The sequence below is a fragment of the Falco peregrinus genome, chromosome 5 (genome assembly GCF_023634155.1).
Source record: "Falco peregrinus isolate bFalPer1 chromosome 5, bFalPer1.pri, whole genome shotgun sequence".
In the NCBI taxonomy this organism is placed as follows: domain Eukaryota; kingdom Metazoa; phylum Chordata; class Aves; order Falconiformes; family Falconidae; genus Falco; species Falco peregrinus.
In genome coordinates, this window is record NC_073725.1 from 74,270,065 (window position 1) to 74,291,040 (window position 20,976).

Genomic DNA, 20,976 nt, shown 5'->3' on the forward strand with positions numbered 1-20,976 from the left:
AACAACTTTAGCTTTAGCTTTAGCTTTTCACCACCCCCTGGCAGCATTTCCACTTCATCATCTTTTTCACAGGGTAGCCTGAAAAACAAAAAAGCATGATTTTCGCCGTGTATCTTTCTGTACTGCACTTTTTATTATGGGAGACCTTTTATTAAAAGAGCCTTGACTAGCAATGGTAGGGCTTATGACCTCAGGAATGACTTTTAGTCATTATTAAAGTAATAATTCATATTTATGGACAGAGCTTGCACTGTAAAACCAAATATTGTTTGAAAGTTTTTGTGATGGCATGAGGTGGGCAGGAAAAGTCCAGCTGCCAGAATCCAACCCATGCTCTGCGGCATCAAACTTCAAAGAGCATAACGAAATATTTTCAGGTTCAACTTTATCACCTGACTAAAAGTAGCCTGTTCTGTGTTAAAGCAGGCTACTGAATTGAAAGACTTAGATAATGAAATATCAAACCGAAATATTTAAGCAAGTGAAGAACAGGAATTTAAGTGAAGCTTAACTAAGGTTTTTCATTACATACACTATTTAGTGAAAAATACTACTGATTACAAATTACTTCGCTAAATGTTGCATAGCCACAGAAATTGGGCCTTCTGGACTATTCTCCCCCACCCCACCCCCAATACCACAGCCTAATTTCTTCAGTATGTTTATACTACCACAAGTTAATTAAAGGGCCTAAGATACTTCATAAACATATTTTGTCAGTACTTTCCCTTACCAAATATTGCATCTACCCATTTTTCAAGAAGGGCTGCCTTCTACAGACTTGCTCCTCGCAAGTCACCTTAGCTGTGCCGAAGTAGGGCAGACAAAACCCCCATACATTCGCTCTACAGCACTCTGACAGTGCAGAAGCTGAACGCTTACCAACGCTTAGGTCACTGTGAGTGGAAGAACCTATGTTTGCAGGGCACACGGGACAAGTTACTAAGTCTTCTGTGGGATCTTACCTTCTCTCTAAAAGGCAGGGTGACAGTTGGACTACTCAACGCTATTTCTATTTTATACAGCACATAATTAAAAAAAAAAAATTAGACACACACATAATTTCACCCAGCACTCCCAGTAGTTTTTAGTCCTTCTTAGCAACACAGAGCTTCTATAAAACAGAAGCCATACTAGAGGTCATGTGGGATTTTAAGAAATCAGGACTTCCCTAAAAATAATCACACTAACTCTGGGAAATTTCAAACCGAAAAGAAATCATCATCCACTAACATACAGTGATTATGTTTCATACACCACAATTCTTGGACTTGGCTTACGAACTTCACAAAACTAGACAGAAATAATTTTGCTCAGCACAGAGGTGCAGCCCTCGCTCCCAAAAATATAGCAGCTGCTGCAAACAGTGCCAAGCACCAGAACACAGGAAATCAGGATCCAGGTAAATACAATACTGAACAGAAGTTACAGTGGGAAGGCTTAAACTATATGTAATCAATTGACTTTTTCTGGTAAAACCATGGGATTTACAAGTACAGTCAGTATTTAGATTTCCTGGGTCAGAACCTCAGCCAGTAAAATTGATGCAGCTGAACTGACAGAACTGGCTTCCCTGAGGCATTCCAAACTGTATTCTCCAAGGAGCTGGGACTAACTATAGGACGTAGCAATGATTTTTCCCAAAAGTCTTATATGTGTTACATCTGTACATTTCTCCTTTATATTATTAAAGCTACTTTATTTTTCCTTCATGCTCTAAACTTCAAAGCTTCATTGGTCTTGTTAGGACTCTAACGTTGAAGGCCTTTTCACTATGAATAATAACACAGCTGATGGCTGGCTGCTTGAATAGTTTCTGTAATGTTCAAGTACTGACAAAGTTTCAGTTTCCCTCTAAAATCATTTTATGAAGTCCTCCCCAACTCTCTCCTTCTGGTGTCCTAAATTTAAATATCAACGTTCTCAAAGAATTCAAGCTTTTTAATATTAGTATAGTAACTATAACAAGAAGGTTGATTTTGTTATTATTGTGCTTTATATTCCCATTACTGTAAGATCAAAGTACATTATCATACTCATAGCATTTGAATCACAACACAAAGACAGCTAAACAACTTCACAGCCATACCAATAAGATATATTAAATGAAAAAGAACTATAAATAGAAAGGAATTCATGTGGTATCAAGCTTCAACAACACTAACAGTAACTTGCTCGACTTGATGGGCATTAGGAAAGTATATTTGACTTTTCAACTAATTTCTTTGATGTCAGGTTTTGTGTTTTTTTTCTACAGAATCACTTGTCCAATCTAGCTACTATGAATGATGCTGAGACAAAGAGGAAGACACAGATATTCTGCTTTCACTGTCAAAAAATAGTGTATCTCCCACCTCCATCAATCCTGACCATTTTTTTTATTATTTTTTTTTTCTGAAATTTTGAGGCAGGGCTTGGAAGCACATGGAGTAAAACCCTGCATCAAAAGAAATTAATGTAGCTACTTCTGTAAATATTACCTCACAGAAAACACTAAAACTCATCTTGATTGCCCAAGCAAAGGCAGCTCGTCCATCTGCCTGGACTCAGCTGCCGCTCCAGAAGGTCCAGTGTCCCCTCTGCCTGCATGGGGGTCTCACATGCCCTGGAGTGTCTCAAATGCCACTAGATCCCTGTTTCCAAGTGGCTTAAGCAAGCCCTTGAGTCCCACCTTAGTCATCTCTGCGTTACATTTTGTGTCTTCTTTGTGCTCAATACAGGAGATTTCAGCATGATTTAGCCCACAACAAGATGTCTCTAACATCATTCAGACTGCCAAAGACAGCAGGAGACAGAATTCTCTCTCATTAGATTTTATCTTGCCACCAGTCACAAGTTCTTGAACATGTATAATTAGTTTCAATATCAAAAAGTACTTTTGCACTTGTGAAAAGCACATCTTCAAGAAAAAGGGGAAAAAAAGCTCTCCTGGACACCAATGGAAATGTGCATTCCCAACACCGGTGATATGCCTGTACTAGTCTATCTACTCAGAGAAAAAGACCCCAAAAAACAGAAGATGCTTTCTCATAAATTGTGTTCTTACGTCAGGCTTTCCCCAGCAGAGGGACAGGCATCTTTTTTAGCCCTTCTATTGAACTATTGAAATAGCACATTCCGATGCTACAAGAGAGCCACTCCTTTTAGCGTAGCCTCACATTAAAGCTGCCAGGCGTGTTTGGGAAATGATGAGGTGTCCGTACCGCATACGCTGTAGCTATAACTTTCCCCGGCAATGCCTTGTATACAAGCTCCCCCTCTCTTGCCTTCTCCTGTTACCCCTCAAAGGCTGTATAAAGAACATTTCTAGCAAATTGGTGTTGCGCTTTGCAACTTAGTACAGTCGTGCAACTTAGCATAGTTGTTACAAAAGAAATGTTTCTTTTTAATATATTGCCAAAATGTGGTCAGTGTCTTACATCACAAGCAGCAGAAAAATCTACTGTAGCCTTTCACCTGCATTTTTTAAATCAATGCATTTTAGTTGCCAATTTATTTGTTTTTTAAATCAGAGCTATACAGATATGCTTGGTTCTAATTCGTATTACCTGCCATGTGGATGAAGGATTACATAATATATTATACATAGCACAAATGTATTGATTATTAAGAAGACAATATACATACTATAAATATGCATATTTATCTGCAAGAGGAACACAGATGATTTAAGTGGATCTTAACATTTTAAAGTGAAATCTATAACAGGTGAAATTCTGAACACCACATAAATCAACAGTAGAATTCATACTGACCTCAGTGGCATAAACGCTTCAAGATTATTTGCCTTTTACTGTGGTTAACACAGCCAACACACTTAAACTAAATCCTTGAAAAAGGAATCCAGTAACTTCACTTCAGAGGTGCTCTGTGTCAGCAATGTAAACTGATGTCAGTATGATCCAGGACTGCTACATTAAGGGTATTTTTGCAGTTTCATAATTTATATTTGAAAATTATGTTTATTACTATATATTGGAGATATTTTTCACTCTCTTTAAGGCAAAAAATACAACATTTTGAAGTCAGCCTTGTGTAAAGAATCAGTATTTTATCCAGTAAAATGCATAACAACATATATATATTTATTTTATTGGGGAATTTGTTGTTTACGTATATTGTGTCATCTTTAAAACGTATTCATTAAAACATACTTCATACTGGTTTCTGATTTCATAACGATTATTATAGTTTACTAGTAACTACCATTGCATCCACAATAAAGTCTCCTAGTACACAGAGGTGTAATTATAAACTTCTTTAGCAATTACGAATAACAAAAATTCTTTCCCTTAAAATTATTTTAAAGGTTGAATGACTTTACAAATTACTTGACAACATCATTTTTTCATATTATAACTGAAATACCATATATATGGAAACCTTGCCAGGATTATTTAAGATATTCATTCAAGAAACACAAAATGAAGTTTAGAGGCTGGTACAAGTTTGGTTTAAATGAAGACTTTACTTTTTTCTGCATGTATACGGAACCTCCTATAGCAGTTTTCATGAAAGATTTGTTCTTCAGGATACATGGGTAAACTTCCTACTCCCATTCTGCTGAGCAGTACTCTTACAAACTGCTGTTTTGCCCCAGGTGTGTTCCTAGAGTATTAGAAATGTGGCAAGCCCAAAAGAATTGGAAAAAAAAAATTCCTATTTAAATACCTTGTCAAATGCTTTAGACTCCTTTGAGGAGGGAAACACTACAGTAAGGACATGCAAGAGTGTAAATTGCCTCTTTCTTAATTAATTTCATCTGCATAGTTACTTTAAATTTGTTCTTCTAATAATTCCTCACCTTGCCTAAAAGACATAGCAAATTGCATACCTAATCCATACAAACTATATCCAATTCATTCCATATTTTATTAATAAAATTTAATTCCTTCACCTTCTCTCTGACTCTTTCACAATGCTCTTAGCTCCTTCTTGCTTTTAAAGCACTCAGGTTGACAATACTTAGAGCATGTTGTAATCTGCCATTTTGTGGTCTATCAAGTCAATGATCTGAAAACTAAAAAGTGTATAATTAGCAACTGACATGTCCAAAGGAACTGTTATGGTCTGTCATGTCACAGGCATTGACCCAATAGACTGTAACAGCTTTGGTCTGTTGGATTAGGAATCAATGTTTTAGTCACTCCCTAACTCCATATTCACCCAGTCTGTTGAATACAACGCAGTTCAAAAATGTAAAGTCACACTTTCTTTCAATATCCTCTAGGAGTAAACATGTCCATTTAATAATTCCTACTTTGAAAATATTAAGCAATCCTTCCCCCCCCCCTTTAATGAGGAAAAGCATGCATGAAAATGCATCAAAGGAATGTATTTATAATCACAGTTATTTACTATGAGCTTTTATTCTAAAGAAAGAAACTCCCAAGTTAAAGCTGATACTATACATCCTGATGTAGGCTAGATGTATTAAATAAAGCAAGAAAACTGAAGTTGATATACAAATATCAGAACAGAGGCACTGATTTCTTTTTTTTTTTTTTTTTTTTTTTTTTGAAAATAATAAGCATTCAACAGCTCCTACTATGTTCAAGAAGAAACTGGCAGCAAAAGTACTTATAATCTTTTAACCTGAGCACTTTAGGAAGGCAGGTATGGAAATCTAGGCTTTGGTGTTCCTTTGCCTGCTCTCTCAATTTTTTCTTCATGATTTCCAGCATGCATGTCAGACCTAATCTTACAGTAATAGCCAAGCTGTTACTTGTCTATAGGGATTCCTAAAATATCCCTTGATATTACAAGTGAAGGAGAATGGAAATTACAGTAAAGAGATGTAGAAGCAGGGTATGAAGAATACAAGCTCTGACATGACAAAAGTTCCATAATCTGTTTACCACCATCCTGGGCCAGGAACCCTAAGCTTTTTCGCTGCTGTGTTACCTCAGTTTTGAACTAGTGGAGTAGTTTTAATAGTTACATGGATATTACATGGATAGTGATATTACACACAGATGAATCAAGCCTTCAAAGTATTGGAAAACATGTTCATTCTACCAAACGTTAGAGGAACATCTTAAAATATCAAAGTATGTAAAGTACCTTTCTAGACCTGGTAGGAGATTATATTTTTATGAAAAGTAATTGTTTGCCATGTTTTCCTACATTAATATGCCTCCCTGCATCTCCCCCCAAAAAGCATTACATTTACAGTATTTTAAATGAAGCATGTTTCAATACTTAGGAAGTACTCTACGCAATACATTTTATTTCAGGAAATTCCTGTCAAATTGCTCTACATGAAACTCCCTGTTCACAGAATTTTAAACTCTTTGATTTTTATTTTTTTTTCCCTGCTACATTCCCTTTATTCGTAATCACCCACTTTTACTTCTAATTCTTTCACTAACGGGTACTGTTATGGCTATAACATGAGTCATATACTCCAGTCATTCCCCAAACTGTGACCTGAGTGATGGATATGGATTACAAAATACTAACATGATGCCAGTGACCTTCTAGTTTGCCACAGATCAGATACAGACAGAAAGACATACAAGCCTAATGGGTAGATGCCCAAACCCATCACCTCTCTATAACAGCAAAGTGAATGATTTTTATTTGCAGTATTAGGGAATAAACAACCTTTAGCTACCATAAAGGATATCCAGAAAAAAAACTAGACCAATCGAACATCACCACATCAAACCTAAGTGTGTGAAGAAGTATTAATTATATGCTATATTATTGCTGTTACAAAAGCTAAACACAACCTTTGTACCTGGTCACGATGCTAACTGTTCCTTTCCGTTCTCAAAATCTGAGTAGCCTAGAATATGGGCTATATAGTGCTTATGTGTCATCTTGTCCCCCAAAACTCCTCTATTTCTTGACGTTCAACTTGTATAACAAAATGCAAAAAGGTTTGAAGGTCCCAGCTGGGAGCAGAAGAGTAAAGTTATCACTATGTTCTATTCTTTTTCCTCTTCCAACCCACTTACTTTAGAAATTAAAACTGTGCATAGAAGGTCTTTTTCCTAAATCTTAAAAAGTATGATCATGAAATGAACGAAGTACTACAGTTTAAAATATTTATCCTTCTGTAAAATTATTTAATGGAAAATTAAATTCTGACTGAAGATGCTATTATATTTTATATGCTCTCAGATGCTTAATTTTTAGTAGGTGTCAGTAGTAAGATCCTCAATAAGAGAAAATAATCTGAATAAAAGTATAGTGGTATTCAATTTTTATTCATAAAATAGAAGATCTTAAAGTCCACAATATACAAAAAAATTACCTCCATCTATAGACGCTCACATTTTGTATTTTGTGGGGTTTTTATTCTTCGTTCTAGTTTTTCATTCTTTAATGAGGATGTTTCCATTAAATCAAATCTGTACCTATTCTATTTTAGGATAGTCTCAGCACAAATGTCAAGTATTACTCTCAATTACTTGGCCAAAGAGAGCTGGAAAATATATTAAATTGTGTCTCTCTAGACACTAGTACTTTGACAAAAATGAATAGTTCACATAGGCATGCTAAAAATTTAAACTATTAGAATATCAGGATTTTGCCGGGAGTAAGATTTCAGATTTGGAAGATAAACAACTTTCCTATGACAAGATCTCCTGTCTTAAATTTCACATAAAATCCTACGTATGACCAGAGAACATATAACACAAACTGATAGTGGGGAAAAAAAAATAAAAAAATTATACTGCAAAGTGTTATGTGCAAAATATTTTGGAATATGCCTTAACTGCTTTTTAAAAAGATTAGTGAAAAAAAAAGTCAAGCTTCCAGTGATGAGGGATCTAATCCAGACAACAAGGTCATCAGTGGCAATCTTCCCGTTGTTTGTAGTGAGATTTAAATTTGACACTCTATTTGGAAAAGGGAATTAAGCTCAGAGCAAAACACCTCTGTACACGTGCGTGTGCATGTGTGTGTGCATTTTTGTGGGTGGCTGATGGATGGGGAATGTGTGTATATATATGAATCCACAATCATACATATATAAACACACATAATTATCGTTATTAAGTGCAACAGGGTTAGCAAGCAGTACAAGTGAAATGACACTGCCTTTCAGACAAGGCTAGTTTCCTGTTATTGGGGGTCTGGTCTATTACACTACCATATATACTTTCATAAATATTGCTGACAAAGGTAATATGCAAAAAAGGAACATTCTGCTTACTCCGATCGAAGATGCAATAATCAAATCATAAAACACAAAACCAATAGCCAATCAATGTGAATAAGTCTGCCCATAGGCTTAATTCAAGCAAGCCATTCACTGAGCTATGTGATGGATCTGTCAAATCCAATACAGCATTACAGACATACTAGCAACATCAAGTGAACATGCAATGACAAAATGACAATACGCCCCACTGCCATGCTTTGACTTGCTCTAACTCATAAATAGAAAACTTGATGACTTTGCTAGTTTCTCTTACTTCGGACCTGGCCAGAAATCTAACAACTACATTTTTAGGTATATTTTTTTAAATATGCCATGAAAGCTGAATAAAAGCTGTACGAACATTTTATTGACATCTGATTTAATGTCTATTGCACATCCCTATAATTATTTTTTTCCAAACACTCTAAGTTTAAATAGTTTGGCAGGCAAAGTTCCAGAATGGTGAAGAATGTATATAGAGCAGTAGGCCCCCTTTTATCAATTATGAGAACTGGAAAATTTATCAAAAATACTTTAAATGTTGGAAAGTTAACCTTGATTTTTTTGACTCACTTCTGCAAAGAACTTCAAATCTTTAAGTGCAATTTAGTATGATGACAGATCACAGTAGAAGAAAACAATTCTAAATTTTTGAAGGTTTATTCAGTGATTATATTGCTTCATAAATAAAACAATATGTACCTTTTTGTTTGCTTTGTTGTTTTTGTTTTACAATCCTAAGAAATGTCTGGACAAATCTGCAAGGTCTACCTCCATTGTAAAAGTGGGTTTAGTACATGATTTCTCTCAACACATACTTAGGGGTTTGCATTGTTTTGTTTCATGAGATTTCCTTGCTACCTGATTCTCCCCTATATATCTGTTCTTTGCCTACTTCCAGCAATATTTCCAGCTGTGACAAACAAGGATACCAACGCATTTCTTCACAATTGAGCTCTCTTACAGTGATCATTATCCATTGACTTGGTGTATTGATTCTGGAGTCCCAAATCTTTCTGTTAACCTTTATTTTTAATTTACCAAAACATGTCTCCAATCTAAAGATTTCCTCTTTCCATCTCCTGACTTAAGAAGCTTGTCAAATACGGAACGCTGCCATTCATCATGTATATGAGTTGTGATCAAAACAATAAACCTTTTTTTAAATTATTTTTTAAACTAATATGAAGTAGTATTTCCATGATACATCACTGCTTCAATAGTACATACTCATTGGTCCTCACTTCATTTTTCTAGGCGTCATTTATACATGAATAGTAAATATATCTAATGTGTAATTAAATTAAATAGGGGCTCAAATCAACACTAAATAACAGTAGCGTATAAGGAGATATGGAATCCTCAATATTGTCAGAGGACAGTGGACGATTATTACATTGAGAAGAAAAGATGCAAGTAGTTGTACTGAACTGTATTTCAGCACTTTCAATATTAGGAATTCATGAAATCTGCTGAATTGAATTAATTAAAAATGAATGAAAAGTTAGTCAAATTAAGCAAACTGTAGTTGTGAGTAATCAGAGGTATCCATGTTTGCACATAGTTTCCCATATGCAAAGAAACGTTTGAGCAGACTGTTATTTGTTTTGTTCTCTATGCTAGTTTTAGGATTCTCCCATAAAGAAATTCAGTTACAATATTCGTAATTAAGACAAGAAACCATATTCATTTGGGGGAAGCAGCTCAAAGGTGAGGGTTAACAACATTTTAAAAAGAGAAGCTAAACTAAAAAAAATATCCAAAAGAGAGAGAATTCATATATGATATTTAAAATTATGCAAGCAAAGACGGGTTATTACAATTCTAATTATAAACAAAGTGTATCTGAAAATCAGACATTTTTTCCAAAAGAGAATGAAGGGTTGTAACAACTGCATTGGTAGTAATACCATCTCAAGCTCCCTTTATAGCATTTAAGAGCACTATTTTCTTTGACAAATCCTTTCCTTTTTTTGTCAGCATAACTTACTTGACTCTCTACCCATAGCAGAACATGTGACCAACTGATGTTTTATCTTACAGCATTTGATTTGGTTTATGAGAAGGTACATTAGTTCATAGCTAAAGCATTTAAGAGTCATCTTGATATTGTTCAGCTTCTCTATGAAACATATAGGTTTTCAGAAATTCATTTCTTCAGAGGAATAAACACCCTATGGAATGGTCCAGGGACACCTGGATGATATCTGGCAAAAAATCACTAACCACAGGAGGTTAGTTACAATTTTGTCCTTTCAGTTTAGTAAGTTTTTAGAAGCAGGAATTGTGTTATAAGCTCACAGAGAAATAGTAGAGCTGTGACATGCTAACACACCTTTGTGGAAATGAAATGAAACTACTGAGTAGCACTTCATCTTTGTAGGTTACCCTAAGTAGAAATAGTACATCCCCCAAAAAGTGCATACAGCACATACCTACTTGATATTACTGACCCAAAATTAATAGAAATTAACTTGCTTACCTGTCTGACACAGCATGCCTCAGCCATACATGCAAATTATTTTATTTACATAACTTTAAAAAAAATATTTCATCATTACCCAGAATAAGCATTTGAAAGGCAAATATGCATGCATAGCATTGTAACATTCATACCATGGTACTTTGTTCTAAAAATACAGAATCCATGAACAGCACTTCGAGCTAAGAAATAGTTCACTGAACTTTATCTGTTGATTTTGTTATGAAACAGAAACATTTAAAACAATGTCTAATTTAGCATCTGAAGAAATTTTTCTAAACATATTCAAGACTTAAGAAATTTTCTCCATGATTCCAAGCGAAAACTTTCTTGTATCAGAAACTGAGAAACGTGACCTTACTTCTCGCTGCTATTGTGAAGCAAAATATATGCAGGGATCTGTCCTTCCCCATATACACCCTCCCTGTACGACTGTACACTCTTCAAGTACTTGAAAAGTATTAAAGAGAGCATAGATCTTGTTAAGGGCAAGTTTATGAAGAAAAACATAGAATATTCTTTCTTTTCATTACAAAATCACATCCACACACTGCAAAGGCTTGATTTGATGCAATTTGACAAACACCTATTCCTACTGAAGTCAACAGCAATTTAGACATTGACTTCAATGGGGTCCCAATCTTCATCATACAAGATGACAAGTTAATTTATGTGACATCGCTTTTAGTTTATAGATGTTAAGTCTTTGCATGTTTCTTTTATGCAGATTTTAATAATCTTTTATTCCTGGCATTATTTCTACTGAATGTGGTTTACATTTTGCAGATAAAAATACAGAGCAAAAGAAAAATCACTGATCTTTTTTTCTTCAGTATTTCAAAAAATCAAATGTCTGGAAAGGAAGCAAATGGGAAAAAAATATTGTTTTGCCTTGGATAGTTCAAGCTTAGACAGCTTAGACACAGTTCATTCTCAATTTCCACCAACTAAAACAATGTCAATGAGAATTGAGGGCACTCAATAGGTTCAGATTCTAAATCAACTCAAATAATACTCCTAAGACGAATAATGATCTTTAGCAGCAGACCATCATGAAGCCGTACATATATTTATCTACATTGTACAAGGGTCACAGACATTAACTGGATGATCTACAGCTTGGGAATGCGCACATCTCATGCCTGATTCTCAATTAAGGCCTAAAATCTCTCAATTTATGGCTATTCATGGATTATAATAAAACAGCCTGCTTTTGAGATCACAATTATCTGCAGAGCAACAAGACAGTTATGAGACTTCAACAAGGCAAATTTATAGAATCATCTTCAACTTCCACTGGCCAAATATTTATTAGCAGTAAATGAGGTCTTACCTGTCACTGTAGGCAGCTGCAGTGGCAGTGGCAGGCTGGGCGTACCGGTAGGCAGCATAACCACCCTGAAACACAAACTCATGCTCTAACTGGATTGCCACAGCACCTTAAATCACATTATACAAAATTTAGCAGCAACTGAAAAGAGTGTTGTCATGCTGTAAGTTCGGTTAAGGGGTTAAAAACGTAATTCAGTGAATCATTAAGCAAAATCTATCACCACAACTTGTACTTGTTAAGATTTGCCCCAAGATCGGGAGAAAGCAATGAACTGCATTCATCAATGGGATTTTTTTGTAACACAATACTCTATTTTTCCAGCAGTTTTCAAGTAGCAATTGTTCTTAAGAATGACATGTGTGCACATTAATAAAGCGATACCAAACCTAAAAGAAAAACTCAGCTAATAATCAATTCATTTTTGTACAAAACATGATTTAGCATGTCTGGTTGATTAAACCTATGAATTTGTGCTCTCAGTAAACACTTAATGTTACATAGGTTTCCAATTTATACATAAAATTATAATGAAGCAGCAAAATTCTCTTCTTCCATGAATTAACATTCAGTTGTATGTAACAGTAATTCCAGCTGTTCAATTAAGCAAACAGGACAAACAAACACACATTTGAAAGGAATTGTGTGCAGTGATGCATTGATTATCAAACTGTGAAACCAGCAGCGTTTCCTGGTCAATGGACCACGGCGTTATATCAACCATTTCAAAATGATCTCAGCATGCCAATTAACAAACACAGGCCAGTCTCCACAGATAACACAAACGCGATTTACGTCCCAATTAGAATTCACCATCCCATTATCCTCTGGGACAGGGGACTTATGTATTTCCTTTGCCACCTTCCCCTACCTTAACAACGATTTGAATAAGAAAGTATGAGATCGCTCAGCTCTGAATAAAATTCACATTTTTCCCAAACCATTTGCTTTAATAGATTGATTTCCGCCCCCCCCCCCATTTTTTTTTGTTGTTGTTTTTTTTTTTTGAAGGCCGACTTCACACAAGATATTATGCTGAAGAATGAAGAACAGGCTACAACTTGACAGCCTTTACTGTAACAGTAGTAGGTTTTTACTGCAGGAACTTTTGTGGGGTTTTATTTTGATTTTACAAATAAAAATTCAGTCTTTTCAGAAAAGCAATTTCAAATACTTTACAGGCTATTTCCCTCTCTACTACTTTCCTTGGCAGAATCGCTTTCATCCCTAACGTGTGTAAACCTTTGTTGGTCTGAAGATTTAAAGCAGGTTGGGTTTGGAAATCAATCATTCGGCTGATAACGCCGCATCACACTAAGAATAAACAGATGTTTTACATATACTGACAGCTCATTAGAAACTCCAGGCTTTGAATTGTCAACTTACTTGAGGAACATTCTTCCTGATTTTTTCAAGTGCTCACACAGAGAATATTACATTTACCTCCCCGCTCCCGGTCAGCTCCCTGCCAGCAGCAATTGTGTCACACAACCCCTGGAATAAGGCAGGTGCTTTCATGATACTGTATATCCTCGCTCTTCTGCAGCAAGCTGCTCCTCTGTGCAAGCACAGAAGCATCAAGATGAAATACTTTCTCATTTCAGATCATTTGATTTTTATAAACCAATAGAAGGCTATTACTGTCAAAAATGTATAATAGGCAGATATTGCTGGCAGGTATGTGCATACAGGCAATCAGATGTCAAATAATGTCACCAAGTGCAAACGGAGCCAGTAAACAGTGAGGCTGAGGGATAATAACGCGAGCTGTGCACTTGGTCGGGCTTGTGCTGCAAGGAGCAAGGTGAGACATTATACAAATGTGTCTGTCCTCACCTCCCAGCTTTTGAATGCTAAACATAGCACCTTTTTGTCTTTTTATTTTTTTCTTTCCCCATTTTTCCCTGAGTGCTGATAAGCAGAAGTACAAATGGCAAAAGTATAAAGAAGATATTTAACTTGTTTTCACGATCCAGTCCTGAAAAGGGATGGCAGACTGCAAGTCACTCTGCAGTACGACATGATTCTGTTTGCTATGGGTGTGACTCCTGCGCTTGTTCTGTAGCCCACTTCTAAGCGCCCTGCCTCCCATGTGAGAGCCACTTCACTCCAGCCCAGCTAAGCACACGACTCCCACTGCAGTACAGAACACAGAGCAGGACATCGTGAGAGGTATCAACAGTCCCGTGTTCTTCATCAGACAAAAATGAGACAGGCTGTTCACATACTGGCTGCTCTTAGCTGCAGACGGGAGGCTCTGTGAGGATTCCTTTCCTTTCCTTTATTTAACTATCACTAAAAATTAGTCAGACTGCAAAGACGGACCCTTTCTTGCTCCTTAAACATAAGGGTTACATTTATTTTATGCTTATATTTTGATCTGCTTTCATCAAAGAATTGCTGCTGAACAACAAAGCTCAACTTTATTAACTTTATTAAGATGCTCTGGATTCAAAAATCAGGATGACATTTGTCAGAGTCCTGGAAAGACTGAGTCTAAACCAATAAAGTTCAAAAGGAATCTAAGTTAATTTCCCTGAATTCTCCAAAGAACCGAAATGTAGGACGCATTCGGTTATCAGGAAAATCATAACTCCCTACCAGCCCATGTCATGATTTCATATTTTTAACATGAGTTATCATATAGTTACACATAAAAACGTTCTTAGAGCGAATGATTTGTTGGGGTTTGTGTTCTACAGTTTTGGCATGGTACTGTTTTCTTACTGGTTTACTTCAATCACTTCAGACAATTTATCACTGCAGCGACAAAATACTTGAAGATGCACTTTGTGTTGGGAATTTGACTCAAACCCCTGAACTCTAAACTTCTGTGACAAGTTCTACCTTACAATTTGTCTCTAATTTTGAATGTGGCTGATATCTTAGGTGAAGAATACATTAGTAATATTCACTACATATACACCTCTAGTAACACATTAAATATTTATCTTCATGACTTAAGCTATATTGCAAAATAAAATACTTTAAAAGTTATTTTACATAATTACATAATTACATAATAATAAATAACAAATATAACTTCCTATGTTTTAGAAATATGTTAGGAATGCTTTTTCCCTCCTCGCTCCATACACTTAAACAGAAAGTGCCTGACTTTTATGCTTTAAATTATTATTCTGAAAATTCAGCTAAAATACTGAAAAACCATCTACTGCCTTATCTGTGCTTGCATATTTGCTACTTCCAAAACAACAATAACACAATGTTACAGCAGCTTCAGTTGTCTTAAAAAATTAAGTATAGGGTCAAAACACTTGCAGTCCAAATACAGAGATATATCTCACTGGCATAAAACACCAAACAGGACACTTACAACAGTAACCGTTGTATTTCATGGGATATGAAGAATATTTGTGGTTTTGTGATAGAATCAGGAAAATAAAATGCAATTGGTGGACTATTCCTATCATTCATACACACAGAATCCATTTTCTCACATAATTATCTGAGAATTAGTATGATTTTACAAGAGTCTACATCCAGCTTAATGAATTTTTCCTATCAGTCAGTATGTCATACCTGTAGTAACTTATTGCCATACACAGGCTCTTGCAATACTGCTCTATAAAGAAACAGAAATGTAATGATTTGAATGAGTCAGGAATGAAGGCTGGAAAGAAAGATTTAAAGGAAGGAATTCAGACAAATTCCCCAGAGCCATTCATTACAATTTTCCTTTCAATGTTTTATACATCTCCGTGGCTCAGGCAAATTGAAGAAGAGCAGTGGGATATGTCAAAGATCAGTGGCCAATTGTTACAGAGAAATATTAATCAATTTTAGAAAGAAATCACAGAAATTTTAGATAGGATAGGATAAAATGGAAATGAACAGAAAATCAAATGCATCTGAATTTTTAAGTAGTCCATCTGTAGTAAAAATAATTTCCCCAAAAAAGTTATACAAATGCACATCTATAGATTACAAAACATATATACCTGTGTGAAACTCTTCCTAAAATACCTAAATTACTTTTTTTTTAATCTTGATCTCAAAAGTACTGACAGCATCTGTTGTAGATACAGATAAACTAAATTACTCTAAATGATAGGGTGGGGGTTTTTTTGGTAGTTTTTTCCCATTTCTAACATATTTAATATTCTAAGTGAACGCTGAGAATTATTTTTCCTCAATTTTTACTTCCTTTCACTCAAGGATCTCAAAGTTTTTTGTGAACCCAAATTAGTCAAAGTTCAAAACCTTCTCTACCACTGAGAATTACAACTGCCAGATTAGCTACAAATAGAGGAGTGAGATTTAAAATGGCATTAATTATACCCGAGCCCCTGCAGAACACAGAAAGCAGTAGTATCTCTTATGTGATACTGAGGTTTAAAGTTTTTGTTCAGCTCACAGAGTAAAACTTTGACTGTGAGAATTAAAAAAAAAAAAAAAAAAATAAAAAAATTCCGCCACCTCTTTGTGCTGGCTCAGCTTCTGGAAAGGCCTGTGCAAAAGGTTCCCATTGTTTCTGTGTTGTACCCCCAGAGAAATCTGTTGCCTCAGAGCTCTTGGTAACGTATCCAAACTGACACCACCCGTATTAATTCCAACCAAATACAATCACAAAGGACTGACCTAGCATTTTCTTGAATGTATATCACAAATAAGACATTTTAGCACCAGATTTCAAAACTTTTGAAAAAGGCAACGTGTTCCAGCACACACAGCACCAGGAGGAACAACCCACTGCTCCCTAGGGACTCTCTTGCCCTTGGAAAAATATTTTCTCCACTTCTTGTTCTATTTCTGGGACTCACAGGACACAGCACAGCCTTCCATTTACAAAACACAGAAATCTTTAGCACTTAAAAGAAAGACTTCAGTGCTCACTGCATATCCTTGCTTTTCACGTTGCAGCAGCACCTTCTGGGTATTTGATTGCATTGAGGGACTTCTATGTAGCATATGAATGGTTCTTAGATAACTGTGTCTGCTTTTTCCTTGGGAAATACATACATGCTCCACCTTCAATACTACCATACCTTTGAGCTAAAGGTGATGACACTAGCTATTGATGATCTAGTTCCATACCCCTGATCACAAAAGTATGCCTTATTCTTGACGGACAGCTCAGAAAACAAATCTTAACCCTATGTACTCATACGCTGTCGAGGACTCTCATCAGCTGCAGCACCACAGGTCCAGAATCCTGAGAGCAGGTGAGACAATCGTGCTGGGAGCAGTAAGCCTGGCTAATGCGCAAGGCTGAACTGTATTACCCAGGGACATCCAAAGCTGGTGATGACAGAGTTTGGAAGTTACTCGTATTTCATTGCCTTCCCACAATTTAGGTGTGGATTGAAGACTGACACGTTCTAAAAATATTCTTTATGACAATGGATAAAGCAGAGCAATAGTGTAAAGCTATTATTCTAACCGCATATTTCTGCGTCTGTTACTATTTTTGCTTCGTTTTGTGGGGAGTATTTTCTTATTTTCACAGGTGTCAATCTTCATCTAGGAACTTCTATATTTGCTGGCAGGCAACCTTAATTCTCCTTTAATGACTTTTTCTCTTAGTGAATCAATACTTAATTTTAAAAGGTCTTCCTTTCTTCCTAATCATCGCCTTTATTTTTCCTACTCAAAGGCACATTTAAAAAGGAATTCAATAGCTCAGCTATTTCAGAAGCATTATTCCATTCCGTATAGAACTATATGAAATATAGAATGTATTATATTACATCAACTCATGGATGTTGATTTTTCATTTTAGACTACTTTCCACTGATTTTTATATTCCTATGCTCTTCTCTTCCTCTGGTTTGTATTAAGCAACTCTGGCTATTTGCTGCTCTTGGTTCATTCTGCTGTTTTTACCCAACTTTATCTTTTTTCGCTTTGTGTCTTTCCTCCTTCATGTCTAAAAAAATCTAGCTATCAAAGGTTATATTGATAGCTAATTATGAAAAGATTAACATGGTCCATATTACTGTTGGTACTCACTGTAATCACTTCAGAATGAAACCCACTTTGATATACATGTTAATGCATACTTTTGGTCTGGCTTTTCAGCACTGTGTACCTTTAGGTTTGCTTTCTGAGGTCTTTTTAAGATTCCTTTCCAATCTGCTATTAAAACCTATATTGTTTATTTTTTTTCTCCTTTTTTTTTCACTAAACATCTGTTCTTTCGCAAAGCTTCAGCTCTGCATGTGAAATGAAAAGCTGAGTAGAACTATGTCATAATCAATTGGGATTTAATAAATAACTTGGTCTGTTGCAAACTAATACACTAAGAACTAATATACTGTGAATGGTAAGGTTTCTTTTGATTTATGCCAGTTTTCTCTCTCTCTCTGTCCCTCCCCTGCAAAATGTTTTAGATGCAAGAAAGGACAAATGTGAAGAAAAAAGAATTATAAAATAAGAAGCTTTGTACATTAAAAAAAAAAAATGAAACAAATTTCCAGAAGAGTGTTTTAATTCTCTTCACTGCTGTAAAAGTAAACATTCTGCTGCATTAAAAGAACTAAGAAATGTAATCAGAAACACAAGGCTGCAACTGAGTGAAAACCAATGCACCAGTATAGTTATTCTATCTTCTAATGCATGTGACTGTTCCAGACAACAAAACTGAGGATACACTAGAAATTAATAATTTATTTGTTATCTTCTTCATTGAAATAACTTTTAATTTGGAAACAAAATTTTCAAAGTCTGTGAGAGGGTGTGAGGCCACCTAAAAAGAATATTGTCAATCACCGAAAGAGATATTCCTGGTTTTCAGCAGCAGAGGGTTCCAAAACTACGAACTGTTACATTAACATTTAGTTCTCACCTATACTATCACATCAAGCAACCCTAAGGAAGATGTCTCGTTGCCTTTCAGATTTTCGGGTTGGTAAACTGAGCAAAATGGATGTCACATTCTTTTGACAATTTGAAGAAATATGAAAATTGGAAACCACACTTGAAGAAATTCCACACTGTACCATGCATCCTACATTGCTCAAAAATCCAGCAGCCGTGTGTTTAGGTGAGATTAGAGCAGCACACTACGCTTGAGTAAGCCTTTGGCAAACAGGTGATTCTCATGTGCTGCAAACAATATGGGACTGATAACATCACTAGGTACATAAGCACATAGGGAGAGAACTTTAACCCATGCCAATTTATTTTAGAGATACCTTTTAATCTACACAAATTAATTTTCAGATAAGTGTCATCCTCTTTCTACCTCCTTCAGAAAAACAAAACCTACTTCTTCCATAAATTCAAATTGTTTTCCTTCTTTAGATAAAATTTACGGGAAGAAATCTCTTTCCTTGGAAATAGTTCTAAAAGATTGCTGATAATGAATACAAGGAATGTTTTCTAGCACTACCTATTGAATTGTTAATATTCATACCAATTCCAACTCATCTGTCTCTTTGTACGTTAACAGAGACAGTACAACAGAAGTACAAGCAGGCTAGAGAAAGTTGCCTGGTGAAATAAAGATGAAACTATAACTTATAACCAGATTGCTTTATTGAAATAATAACAAATGTGAAGGATTACTGGAGTTTCAGTGAAATATTTTACATCTACACATAGGGTATAAGAATTCCTTATTTTAAAAGAATGAAAATCAGCCTTAACCACCTGAAGCCTCCTGCATACTCAGACATAAGTAGCCTTGATGTATACATTCAAAGTAAAAACCTCAATATTGGTAAGAAACTGAAAAAAATATTATTTAAAGGAATGAGGTACGTAGGTAATGATGGATCCAGGACTATAAAACTTTACTAATAAATATAACCACTTCTTATGTCATGAGCAGTCTCTACCCATTTCATTTAAACTTAAATATGTGGATTTTAAAAGAACAGATGGAAGTCTACACCAATTACAGTAATTTAAGATATGACTACGTATTGTCTATGTAACTAAGCTCTGCTATCACCGTCACACTTACATACACCCAGTGTTGCCTGGATTTGGGAAATCTATTATCTCTCCATAAAGTATTTTCATATTTCAGGTATTAATAAGACTCAGCTTGCCTTGATCTTTAAAAATTAGCTTTTGGGGATTTGCAGAAGAATGTTTCTGCTTTGTTTTCATTTTTTCTTTGAACTTCCATTTTGAAGGGAGACGCCCCTCCACACACGCACACACATTTTTCACATCTTTTTGCATTCATTCAGCATTTGATTGAAGAGTTAATTCAGCTCCACTGAACAATGATAGATGTAATGAACAGAAAGGTCTTCCAATGTGAGAGATATTCTTCTCAATTCTTTCTGACAGGCAAGGGATGGTAAATAGACAAAACAGAGTCAAGCTAGGCAGCAAACTTGTAAAAAGAATGACTCTGGTAATGTACAAGGACAGCATGCACATCAATGAATACTTACATAAATGTCTGCACCATAAAATCCATCCTGGTATACAACACTGCAAGGATGCACACACAAAGAAAAACATCCATATTAGTGCATTTCCACATGCAAATGCCACCAACCCCTGCACAGCTGAGGTTAGTCTTGTCACAAGAACAGAGGGAGGGGGGAAGGAAGGCACTCTTCACATTGGTTAAGGAGGTTGGCAGTAATTATCAGAAGTCAATCTGTACTGAATACAACATCTTACAAAGTATGCCAAACGCCTAGGCAAAGCATGGCAGGATTGCAAAATACTTTTGATAGGGTTGCGGGGCAGGGTGTGTGTATGGTTCGTTTTGTTTTTGGTTTTGTTTTTGTTCTTGTTTTGTTTTGTTTTGTTTTTTTTAAGAAATCGCATATTGGCAGCAATTTTTTTCTATATAATTTTCCAGTGGGCCAATCCTACAATCAGTTTCAATACATTAACAAAATGCTATCTATTGAATTACTACTTTCTTGTCCTGCAATTACATCAACCCTCTGAAACAAAGCAGTAGTTGTCATTACTTAGATGGAAAACAATACACAGCATAAGTTTGTATGGTGAGAGGAATGTGTGAAATAATTATACTGGTGGTATTCTACCCATTGGGTCAAACCTCCATACCTA

At 35.6% G+C, this 20,976-nt stretch overlaps 1 protein-coding gene across 1 annotated transcript in view; it reads right to left on the reverse strand.

The window, feature by feature from the left end:
• RBFOX1 (RNA binding fox-1 homolog 1) overlaps positions 1-20,976 on the reverse strand; it is a 917,418-nt gene that overhangs the window by 20,049 nt on the left and 876,393 nt on the right. The window contains 2 exon segments of the mRNA XM_055806591.1: positions 11,971-12,035; positions 20,340-20,379. Of these exon segments, the coding sequence (XP_055662566.1) occupies positions 11,971-12,035; positions 20,340-20,379 (105 nt within the window).